The sequence below is a fragment of the Vanacampus margaritifer genome, chromosome 3 (assembly GCF_051991255.1).
Source record: "Vanacampus margaritifer isolate UIUO_Vmar chromosome 3, RoL_Vmar_1.0, whole genome shotgun sequence".
Lineage (NCBI taxonomy): Eukaryota > Metazoa > Chordata > Actinopteri > Syngnathiformes > Syngnathidae > Vanacampus > Vanacampus margaritifer.
In genome coordinates, this window is record NC_135434.1 from 14054102 (window position 1) to 14066663 (window position 12562).

General features: G+C 41.1%; 1 protein-coding gene across 3 annotated transcripts in view; it reads left to right on the top strand.

Annotated features, from left to right (window-relative positions):
- The first annotated feature begins 4468 nt into the window (after positions 1-4468).
- Positions 4469-12562, top strand: part of pcsk5b (proprotein convertase subtilisin/kexin type 5b) — an 81753-nt gene continuing 73659 nt past the window's right edge. Inside the window, exon 1 of one of the 3 annotated variants that reach the window (XM_077561467.1) lies at positions 4469-5020. In XM_077561467.1, coding sequence (XP_077417593.1) covers positions 4856-5020 — 165 coding nt within the window. In that variant the 5' untranslated portion in view covers positions 4469-4855. The remainder of the gene's footprint in view (positions 5021-12562) is intronic. The other 2 variants (XM_077561466.1, XM_077561464.1) reach the window with 2 other exon arrangements.

Sequence of the window (12562 nt, forward strand, 5' to 3'; positions counted from 1 at the left end):
GGTGACAAAAAGATGTCACTCAACGGTGAATGGTAGGATAATAGTCGGCACATTCCACAATGACAACGTTTAGTCAGCTGTGACCTGGGGGGGGGGGCCCCCGTAAGGGGCGGGGTAAAGGGGATTTGGACATGACATCTAGAGTAAATATACAGCAAAAAAAACTCCAAATTGGAACACGTCCCCTTTTTAAGACGCTGAATGGAAAAAGTAATGAAGCCTTTAGTAACTGCAGGCAATGTTTTAAATGACATATGAAGGGGGGGGGGGTGTACCTCACCCCACCCCCCATCATGGACGATTGGGCCAGCCGCACCTTCACTGATGGGGTCAAACTAGTGATATGTTGGCATTAGTTTCTAAAATGATTGACCCTTACTTGATTGCTCTGTATTATTGGGGGAACAATTCCCAAAACAGCCGTTTGGCAAGCATCCATCAAAGAATCCATTCTGGTATTTTTTAAAACTATTTAGCTTTTTAGCAGCTGAAGATAGTGGTGACTTGGGGGTGGGAGGGGAAGTCGGGGGAATGTGTGCAATTTAGTTGAGTGTTGTGTAAGGTGGAGGTCATAGTTGAGCTAACTCTGCTCTGGTATGTGTGTGTCAATATAAAGCAGCCTACTGACAAGGCTCACATTCAGCAGCACATCTCAACAAGATGTTTGGTGTGTGCGCGCGCGGGTCTGTGTAATGCCACCACAGAAGTATACCTGTCTTGGAAAAGATGGAGGATGATAACCGCAGAATTAAAAAAATAAACAAAACTGAAGCATCAAACAATGTTGAGCAGATAACTCTGTGCGCTGCCATCTCATTCCAGTCCTGTGGGCGGCGATAATGCTCATTACGCATTGCTGCAAAACACCAACAGGGTTTTCACCACATCTTTATCTGCTGGTTGTGAAGGGTCACTCCTCTATTTGGCCCCAATGCTACCTACTGGCTGTATAACCAAAGAGTGATTTACTTAAGGTTTGTGCATGCACAATCAGGCACAAACTTAATTGTGCACCTAAATTTGTAGTGCAGTAATATGTTTGTTTGTCTTCCACTAACACTTCCAATTCCATCTCTTTAAACTTCAGTTTTACACTTACAATGCTCAGCCAAATTTTACATACGGTGAAACCATCAGAGAAATGATATATGGAATTTTCCACCTCTTTTTTTTTTTACATGTGTTGTCAACAGGTGTAAATTGGGTACTGTAGAGTGAGAGTACACACAATTTAGCACCCGCTATTTGTAATCTTATTAAATCAGACCCCATGTAACAAAAAAACTAAACAGACTGACTAAATAACAAGGAACTGGCTGACAGACTGACTTAGCAAGAGTTGCACTTGTGGTGCCCAATCACATCCAGCAGGTGGCTCTGTTTTTCCTTTCTTTCCGATACGGTACTGTAGTGTTATGAGTGGTGCGTGCTACACGCATTTCACGAAGACCGTGGGGGTCAATTTCCACCCACTGCCCCAATACTCTCCCACTGCTCTCCCACTCACTGTCTGGCTTCGATTCTAGAGGCCTCTAGGTTGTCATTCCAAGTGTGCATGTCTGGCATAAGCCTTTTTCTTTTATCTTATGGGGCAGTTATGCATGAGCCCCATGAACTTGGCCTAGCAACAAGTGACTTTGCAACAATCCGTCCAGCCATTTTCTATCACTTGTCTATCACTTATATTTATTTTATATCTATATATTTCCTATCACTTATCATTAGGGTCATGGGTGATCAGTGATCTGGAGTTTATCCCCCTTTGGATTTGGGTGAAAGTCAAGGTAAACCCAGGACTGGTTCCCAGCTAATCACAGGGTGAATAAACATACATTCACAGCTTTGGACAATTTCGTTTTCAATGAACATAATTTATTGGTTGACCTGTGTTTGTTTTATTTCATGGTCAAAATAGGGGCTCGTTACGTAGATGACTAAATACGTTTTTTTTTTTTTAATGGAGAGTAACAAAACTGTTTATTTATAGGAAAGTGTTATGTCTTGTGCTAGCCTAAAAATTGTTTTTTAATAAAAAAATACACATAAAGGTATAGTGTTTTTTCTTTCAGTTGTCTATTTGTTAATTTTGGTTTATTTATTTATTTGTTTACCGTTAGTTCAAAACATTAGCAAAGCTGTGGCTTATGAAAACTCTTTGTTTTTCTTTTCTGTACAAGCCCTATGCAAGTTAATAAAAGATGGAAAGTACTAGAGAAGTTTGTTTTTGGGTTTTGTGCAAAGGTATCAAAATGGGTGTGGTACAAACTGCAATTACAATGGTGTTGGGATGTTGTGTAAAACGTACAAAACAGAATACAATAATTTGCAAATCCTTTCAGTTTTCATTCAATTGAATACTCTACAAAGACAAAATATTTCATGTTCAAACTGATTCACGTTTTTTCGGCAAATATTTCCTCATTTGGAATGCTGAGACAAAAAAAAAGGGGCAATAAAAGACTGGGAAAGTTGAGAAATACTAAACAAAAAACACGTGTTTGGAACATTCCACAGGTGAACAGTTTCATTGGAAACAGGTAGATGGTCATGACTCTGTATAAAAGGAGCATCTCTGAAAGGCACAGTTGTTGACAAGTAAGGGTGAGGTGATGTTCACCACTTTGTGAAGAACTGCATGAGCATATAGTCCAGCAGTTTAACAGCAACATTTCTCAATTTACAATTGGAGTAATTTGGGGATCTTATCATCTGCGGTCAATAATTTTATCAAAAGATTCAAAAAATCTGGAGTAATGTCTGCATGTAAGTGGCAAGGCCAAAAACTAACATTGAATGTCTGTGACCTTAGATGCCTGAGGCAATCTGCATTAACTGGCATTATGAGGATATTACCACGTGGGCTCAGGAACACGGCTTCTCTGGGCCCAAACACTACCTGGGCTGATGCAAAGTGAAAAATTGAAATGCGGCCTGACGAGTCCACATGTTTAATTGTTTTTGGTTGTTGTGTCCACTAGGTCAAATAGGTAAATGACCATCAGGATTGCCATAAGTGCAAAGTAAAAATAAATAAATAAATAAAAACCAGCGTCTATGATATGAGGGTATGTTGGCTCCCAATAAATCCATCCAGATTTTGGATTATTACGCTGCCAAAGCAACATCTTTTTCAGGGACGTCTCTGCTTATTTCAGCCAAACAATGCCAAGCCACATTCTGCACGTATTACAACAGCATGGCTTCTTAAGTAAAAGGTTTGCCAGAAGTCCAGACCCGTCTCCATTGAAAATATGGCTAGGTTGATACACAGTCAAATCGTAAGTGTAAATTTAACTCCCCTAGTGTTAAATTTAACACTTTCCCTGAGTTTATATAGTTTTTACCAGTTCCGAGTTAGATTTACACTTCCAAAAGTGTTAAAAAGGTACCTCATTGGGAGAGTGAAATTACAACATCCATAGTGTTATTTGACACAAAAGTGAACTTTTTACACTTTAAAGTGTTATTTCCTTTCATTTTTTTGGCGTTAATTTCTCACAGTTTTAGTGTTACTTCTTGACAAGTTTTTTTTCCCAACCCAAATGGAGAAAGTATGACTCAAACCTAGTACCTAGCACTTGGGGGGCACAACACCAACAAGTACGCCACGAGATAGTACATGTTTGTTGCTGCAAAAAAAATTCTTGTAGGCCTAGTTCCCGTACGACTCATGGTAAATACGAATTGTCGGTACGGCAAAATGTCCACTTCATTTTTAGTTTTACAGAAAAATAATGAATTTAAATTACACTATTCATGAAAATACGGATTTTTTTTTGTTTTATGTCTCACACGCTTTTTCTACGTTAACTCATGAACAAAATAATTCAAGAAATGTATCATTTCATGCTTGCCTTATAAAACCGAATAGTCCAGACCCAGAGCTGTCTTTAAAATCCAAGGGAAAAACGTAGCTGCCTTGCAGGAGAAAAGAGTCCGGATGCTTAAGGTAACTCAGCCTGGAGTCAATTAGTTTGACTCGCTGAAATAACACCACCCATAGAGCTTTTTCTTCACTGTGAGTGTTCAAATATTAACACCCACTAACTCGAAATAATTAACACTAGATTTTTTACTCAATTTAACACAAAACAATTTGCTGTGTACTGCTGGTCTTAATGCTCAATTCAGATTTTTTTGTTGTTGTGAAATCCATTTTTTTGTGCATAATCGTTCACATTACATATTAATTGCGACCTCAGTCTGTCCTATGTTTGTTTCTGGCCGTTTTCCCCAGAATACCTCTTCAGGAGGTAACCGTTCACGCCTTCTGTCTCTTATAGGTTGTTCTTCGAATGTGGTGGTTTCTTATTTAATTTTTTTTTTTTTTTAAAAACTGCGGCTTTTTTTGGGTAATGATAAAGACCTTCCAAGTGGCTCCCTTATACCATCCAGGACACCACAGCCCCTCGCTACTCTGTTGATGTGTCGGCATTTAATTCAACTCTCTTTAGGACCCGGCGGCGCAGCGGTAGGATAACCCCCACCACCACTTGGCTTGGACTCTCTGCTCCAGTCTGGTGCTCCGCCGACCAGGCTGCTCCAGCTAGTTAGTCGTTATCGAGGAGCCGCGGTGTGGACACTTATCTCCGGGGAGTGCTCGTGGAGCCAACCGCTTCGGAGGAGCCTCAATCTACTACCGTTGCCCCAGGAGTAAACTTCCAACTCTCCCATGTGGACATTATAAGAGCTTTGAGGTGAAAGGGGAACTTCCCACGACCACCACTACTCTCGGTCCTTCTCCCGCTTCAGTCGTCCATGAGATCCGCGCTCGACCGAAGTTAGTTGTTTTTTTGGGGGGGTGAAAGAAAAAGAAGAGGAGGAGGAGGAGAAAAGAAAAGTTAGCGGGGGGAAGATGGTCCGTCTGCTGTGCGTCCTGGCGCTCAGCTTCGGCTTCCTCACGCCGCCGTCGCCTTGCCACGCTCGGATTTACACCAACCACTGGGCGGTCAGGATAGCCGGCGGGGCCGCGGTGGCCGAGCGGATAGCGGAGAAGTACGGCTACAGAAACATGGGACAGGTAGGCGACATTCCTCTCCTTTGCTTCGGTCGTACCAAGTTGCCAAAGTGTGACGGAGGCAAGACCCCAAACCAAAACTAGTCCAAATGTTGTTTGAACCGACGAAAAGTTCGCTTAAGCGCGTGGTGGGACAGAGCCGGACCGCACAACAGGTGCTTCAGCCTCCCAGGGCCGGGAGAATTCTCATGTGCTTGGCTCTTTTCACACACCGGTGAGACGCCTATCGACTAAAGCTTCATGGGGCACTTCGGAGGAACACCCCCCCCCCCCAACACATTTTATTCTTAAAAGTGGGCTATTATCCCACAGGTGTCAAGATAGAAAAGGAGAGAACCATTCCGAACATCCGGGCAATTCTGATATTTCCCCAATATAACGCAATGCAAATGCTTTCTTTATACAGTGAAAACAAATGGCGGATTGTATTGCTATTGCCTGTTCAAATAACCACGCTTTGAAATCAAATAATCGTCACGAATCAAATTACAAGATTCCAAAGCCCACTGCTTTTCATTGAGCGGGGAACGTAATTTCACCGAGTAAGACTGCCATTTTGTCCTGTGATGTAAGCTCGGAATTGTCAATAAGCAATCTCAATTGTTGATTTGCAGGTAAAATGAGTGCACTACCTCACTGTGACCTGCAGAGACACTGTAGAGTCACTGATAAAAAAAATTCAGATGAAGAAGAAGAACATAAACAGTTTAGCTCCATCCAAGCGATGGCATGGTCGGACAAGTGATGGACTCACAGTTGGCCTCTTGTAGATGGAGCTAGAGGGTAGCCATCTTGCATTGCCACTGTTACTGACAAACTTTTGTTGTTTTTTTGCTGAAAGCACTGTTGTCATTGCGTGAATTACACCCGGATCCCTGTATGGAGTAACGAGAGCCTCTCGAACAACGAACTTCACTGTTTGCCAATGTAATGTATATGTAGCGCTTACTGGTACAACTGTACGCCACACATGGTGGCTTTTTTTTGCAAAACACTGTGGTGAAATCAACTGACTTAGTCAAGCTTTGCTAGTGGCAACGCAAGATGGTGGCTTCCCTTCTCGCTACGGTGAGTAGGTGTGAATCCATTGTACTGTAGGTCCGTGGTTGAGCTACATCCAAGCAAAGGCAGCTCCACATTTACCATTGAGCTTTTTTCCAAGATAAAAAGTTGTTAAAAAACATCAATCTTATAAGAATACAGTGGTACCTTGACTTATGAGTACACACCTTCTGAGGATCTGCCACTCGTTGATGTTTGTATTTTGTCAAATTACAAATTATAATTTTGTAGTATTGCTGCAAGGTCAAGTCATGCCATATTGTGTTGTTGACTGGACCTATTTCATTATCCCACAGCTGACCTTGCAATTACTTGTTTAGACAGCAAACTAGTTTAGACTGGTTACATCCAAGCATTGCACTCCATGTTTCCTCAATATTTTCAACATGTGAACAACTGATACCCAATGATAGAGATATTGATTATTTTGCTCGCCTCTGTTATGGGCTTAGTGAGTTATTTGCAACATGACGACATTTGCTTTCTTAAATAGGACAAAGTAGCTTCAAAATGTCATCAAAGTCTTAAACGTGGCTTTCTTCAATTTGCTTGGGCTGGCCTAAAATGAACAATTTGCTCTCATTTCAAAGTGGGTCATTATTTCCAACAAGATGGTCACGTTCACACTTTTCAAGGTTAATTTGGAAAGAGACCTGCAGTGCATTTCCTCCATGTTGACTATTGTCAGTAAAGACCACAATGAGGCATACATCCATAAACAAGATCTTGGCATCGACAGTGGTGGTGTTGGGGTGGTGTGTGTGTGTGTGTGTGTGTGGGGGGGGGGGGGTGTTTGGACACAGTTAAAGAGCCTTTTGTGGGGGGTGGGGGTAAAGATATACACCCCTTCCAGCGTGGACCTCACACATACTCCTCACACCAAAATATAGTTCAAGCCCGCACTTGCCGGCATGAGGAGGGTGGGGGGCATTCTGACAGGTTGTTGTGTGGTAGCCTAGTCAACAGCTATTGAACCCACCACTCATTGCCTCCGCTCTTCCTCTATCCCCGCCTTTGCCCGGCCCGCCCACCCACTACACTCCCCAGAGAGAAGAGCCTTAATGGCCTCGTTTATCCCCCTCTCTTTGACGGGAACTAAACGTGTAGAGCCCCCACCTCACCTCCCCGCCCCAACACCACCACTCACTCACCCATACCCTCATTCATCCAGCTCACCATAGGAATTCCCCTGTGGAGTGTACCGCCACCCCTAATCCATTCGCCCTCATTTCCATGTCAATATGTTGTGTTCATTGGACATCGACACCTCATAGTTGACCATTTTACTTCACTTCCTGGTGTATGTGGGCTGGGGGTGTCTAACTCTAAGTTGTATTTTGACCTCCACCCCCATGGAATCCTCCAAGGTTGGAGTGGCGCTAATGGATCACGACTTAAGACGTATCAATCGAGGTTGTCAGCCAAGTTATGTTGTCAGCCAATGTTCTACCTGTTTGCAGTGTGGAATGTAGCATCAAGGAGTGCAACACACAAAAAAGAGATGTCGTAATTTCATGAGAAACATTTGTTTGAGATAAAATGTCATACTTTTGTACAAATATTTTTGAGCATTTTTTTCATGAACAAAGTTGTAATCATACATGAGCTTTATGCTACTTTTTTTGAGAATGACGTTTTTTTTTAAATAATACATTTTTTTTAAACTATCTTTTGGTAATAGTTTTTTTACTTGTAGGTTTTTTTCAGAAAAAAATGCAATCTAATGAAAGCAACTATTTTTTTCACAATTCTGTCATTTTTAGGACATTTACATTTTGCAACCTAAAAATATTTTTTCTATAATTTTGAGTATTGTTTTGCATGTAAATTCCAGAATGATTTTCTTCAGAAATAAATAAAGCTGTATTTTGTACAGAAAAAGCCCCCCAGATTTTCTCTATAAAAACATTTATAGAGAATTTGCCACACATTTTTCACGTCGGTGTTCAGTAGAAACTAACTTGGAATGGGAGACGGGGGACAAAGTCATCCCGTAAATATTCTGCCTTTGGCACTAGTTTAAAAGTATAAAAGAGCTGTAGCAAAATTGGGAATTGCTCATTGCGTGGTCCATGGATGATGGATGTGTATGGATTAACACCTGGGGGTCAAGAGTTAACCTGTGATGCTCACTGAACGGAGGTCTTGAAGAATAGACCTTGAAGTTGTGCCGGGAAGCAAGATGTGAGTGATGCGGTGGTGCTTGTGGGGTCTGGATGGGAAATGGTGAAAGGAAGACCATATGGCCTCCATGACAGAACTGTAAGGGTGAGGCAGCACACAATGATCTGGCAGTTAAAGAATAAGGGATGATTGATGGATGAAAGGGGTTGGCATCTAGAGAGTGAGCACCTTGTTGGGAAATTCTGGGTGATCCTCTTATACGTGGAACCCTCTTCCCAAACATTAGTGGCTCAAATGGAGTCTAAATCAGCTGACAGGCACAATGTCTCTTCAAAGTGTTGTTTTTGAAGTGCTTGGAGATGGATGGGGGTCTTGGGGAATAGTGGGTGTGGGGGTGTCCATGGACAGGATCTGCTTGCAGCCGGAGGAAACCATGCTAAGTGTTTGTTTTCCAACTACTCTTGACAATTCGATTTGGTGGTTTGTCGTGCCTGTTCTTCATGCACTCCTGGCACCTGGGTCCAATAGAGCAGTGTTTCCCAATCTTTATTGAGCCAAGGCGCATACTGAATTTCACATTAGAAAACCCTCCACCAAACAAAAATGTCACAAACACTGGTAACCTCAGAAGCGTCCAAGGTGTAAGGCGTCTTAAGTCAATCCTCACACTCACAAATTCTTACTGTTTCAGAATGCATGCACACTGCATAGACTCAGTTTATTGAACTCACCTGACAATTTCCTGCCTTTATTACGTCATCCATGTAATTTTAAAGTAGAATGGTTTGATTCAAGGCGATTACGATTCAATAAGCCAAGTGCGCATTACGTTTGCGCATGCGTGGAAAAAAAACACGACTACCAACTAACCGTCATTTGAATGGCAGAGATTAGAGTGGTGACAGTCTTTGCGTAACTGTACACCTTTAAGCTTGTAAATCAACCCCCAAAGTCTTTAAAATACATTAAATAAAAAACAGAAACTTTCCAGCGGTTGAAACGTTAGAATTCAGAGCTCATTCCATTGGATCTAATTCATTTTCAATGACTGTATGGTAGTTTAGCCTACCCACAACGCACCACGCCACTACCCATAATGCACCATGCAGTCGAGATGCGCACTTCGCTTATTAGATATTGGACAGGGTATATGATGCAATGCCATTTTCTCCTAAGATATAGCTCTCCAATAAAAGACGATTCAATACGTATCTCAATTTCATAGTGGAATGATATGATTCAGTTTGGTTCGATGCACCAGCATCCTTTAAATGAAAATTAGATTTTCTGGTTGAAACCGTTTTTTCTTACACACCTAGTTATTCATTTTGGTGATTGAATAAATACTAAGTTTTGAAGTCAATGAATAATTGTTTTTATTAATCGTGATCATGATTTCAATATCAATCTAAGATAATCATGATTATTTTTTTCTCGAATCGCCAAACCCCAGTAGACAGTGTAGCTATGACTGTCACAGTATTGTATGTTCATTAAAAATTGACATACAGTTGCATGTAAAGGCAAATATGTATTTAAAGTGGCAGCGCACTAGTTCAGGCAAATCCCCGACTTGTTGCTCCTACTCTGAAAGCCTCATTTAAATATACCCAGCGGGTGGTAAAACCAAAAAGAGCCCTTTTTGCAATTACAGGATTATGATCAAAGTGACGCATAATCCAGTATCAGCACGACAGCACGTGATTGACTTCCCAGTGGAGATAGTTGTGACATGGTTCCAACTTCCAAGTAAGCAAAGAGTCAGGCTTGGCCTCTGTGGCTCAGTACAGAAACACTTTGAGAGAAAACAGCTCAAAATGGCTTCAACTTGAAGCTATTATTAGAGAATTTGAATAAGACCTACTGTTTTTTTTAGTTTAGGGACACTAAATTCCTGAAGTGTGCATCAAGATGAAGTTTGACCTTAATCACATGTTTCAAAGTCAAACTGCATTAAACCTTTGTTAAAGGCTGTTTTTATTTTTTATCTAAAATTTAAATTTTGCCAATAATAGAAGCCCCTAATAACCTTTGTTTTTTTGGTATTGGCCTTATTAGATTAAATTGTTAAGATACCCCAAACCATGTATGACTTTTAATATCCTTTTACAACATTAAAAATAAGGATTTACAGATGATTTATTTTGGGGAAAAAAGGAAGCTAGCATATACCGTATGTCACAGAATCAGACCCCGTAAATATACCAATCAGTGAAGATTTCCGATTAATATTATGTTACGTTTTTGACTCAATGATACATAGATACGGTTCCTCATTTTTATATACATATCACTGGCATTCTGCAGAATCCTCGTGCACAATGTTCAAAACCATCACTTTTCAGGAAAAAAAAAACCTAGTGTCATTAACGTTGCATGGTGAGAGCAAAAAGCCATTTACATTTACCATTTAATTTTCTGTCATATTCCACGTTGGCCCTGTAGAAGTGGTAGGTAAGGTGAGCAGTGGCTCATTTGCATGAGATGTTACCACCCCATCATAATGCATAAATGTTGTTGCAGCTTTGTCATAGTTAATTCAAAAACCCGTGTGGTGTACCAGCCGAAAGTTGATCTAATGGACTGTGTGGTGTGGGGCTGGCCTCGGATCAGTGACACACTACGGGAGCCTTGGCAGCCATGACACTCTGATCATGTGAGGGATTGTGTGGTCTTTATCAATTATTAAAACGAATCACCTTGCGAGTAGCTGGCCTCCACTTCACATCCCCCTACTCCCTGTCACTGTTTAGTATTATTGTTGTTAGAGATTAGTTCAAATGTTGTTCATTGTCCAAGTATGAGTCTGTTTAGGAAACTGAGTATTTTCAATAAGTATAGTCAGGGATGTAAATACGGGGTACACTAACTGTTAGTTAGCACAAATAAATATTATGGTACTTGGAGTGTGTGTGTGTATTTATGTTTAAAACAAAACATGTTGTTTGTAGCATTCATTTACAAGACTCACAAGAATAAGGATCATCATCATTATTATTATTGGTAATCAATGAATGCTCGAATTGTAGGAAATAGGAATCAGCAAGTTGTACTTCTTCGTACCGCTTTTCAGGTACGGTGAAAAGGACGTGTGTGTAGGAGGTGTATTAATTGATACAGTCGTGATCAAAAGTTTACATACACTTGTACAGTAATTTCTGGACTATAAGGCGCACCAGACTATAAGCCGTGCTAGCTAAATTTGGGGACTACTCAAGTTTGTTACACATATAAGCCACACTCGACTGTAAACCGCAGGTGTTTTAATGTTACCGCACCGGGTTCCCGCTACTTTCTTTTCCATAATGAGGGCGCAAATTGTCTCGCTCTCATTCTGTCTCTCTTACCGTATTTGGGCTCACTTGGTTTGTTTTGCTCTGCCTGACGCTCTTGCGATTCCTTTATAGTGCGCCCCCTTGTGATCTGATGGATAACCCGCCCGCACCTTTGTATTAGGGGCAGGGTTGAATGCAAGTGAAAAAAGTAGCGTCTTATAGTCCAGAGATTACTGTAAATAACATAATGTCACGGCTCTCCTGAGCTTCCAGTTATTTCTACAACTCAGATTTTTCTCTGATAGAGTAATTGGAACAGATAATTTGTCACAAAAAAGATTCATGAATTTTCTTTCTTTTATGACTTTATTCAGGTTTAACAGAAAAAGTGAGCAGATCTGTTGGGTCAAATATTTATACATACAGCAACATGAATTAGCAAATTTGGTGACTTAAAAAGTTTGCCAATGAAATGAGCTTCATACCATTGCCTCTTAACTTCTTGTGTGTGATTTTCAGTGACTGCAACTTCTCTGAGGCCATTGAATATTGCTTTTTGTATACCAATGCCCACAAATGCTATAATGGACAGTCAAAGAAGCTCAATGGTATCAAAACGGATCTGAGAACACAAATCATTGACTCAACCAAGAACCACCAAATGCAGATTTGCCATGAATTAGAAGCTGCTGGAATACAGCTGCTGTCAGTGTCCACAGTCAAGCGTGTTTTAGCATCACCATGGACTGGGAGGCTGCCGTGCGAGAAAGAAGCTTGTGCTCCAAAAGCAGCACCTTAGGGCTCGACTGAAAATTGCTGCTGATCATATGGACAAAGATAAGACCTTCTGGAGGAAAGTTCTGTGGTCAGACAAAACAAAAAAATGAGCTGTTTGCCCGCCACAATGCCCAGCAAAAAGTTTGGAGGAGAAAAGTTGAGGCCTTAACCCCAAGAACACCATGCCTACCGTCAAGCACGGTGGTGCTCGTAATTATGCTGCGGGGCTGTTTTACTGCCCGTAGAACTGGTGCTTTACACAGGATAAATGGGATAATAAAGGAGGATTAACTTCCCTTTTTTTTGT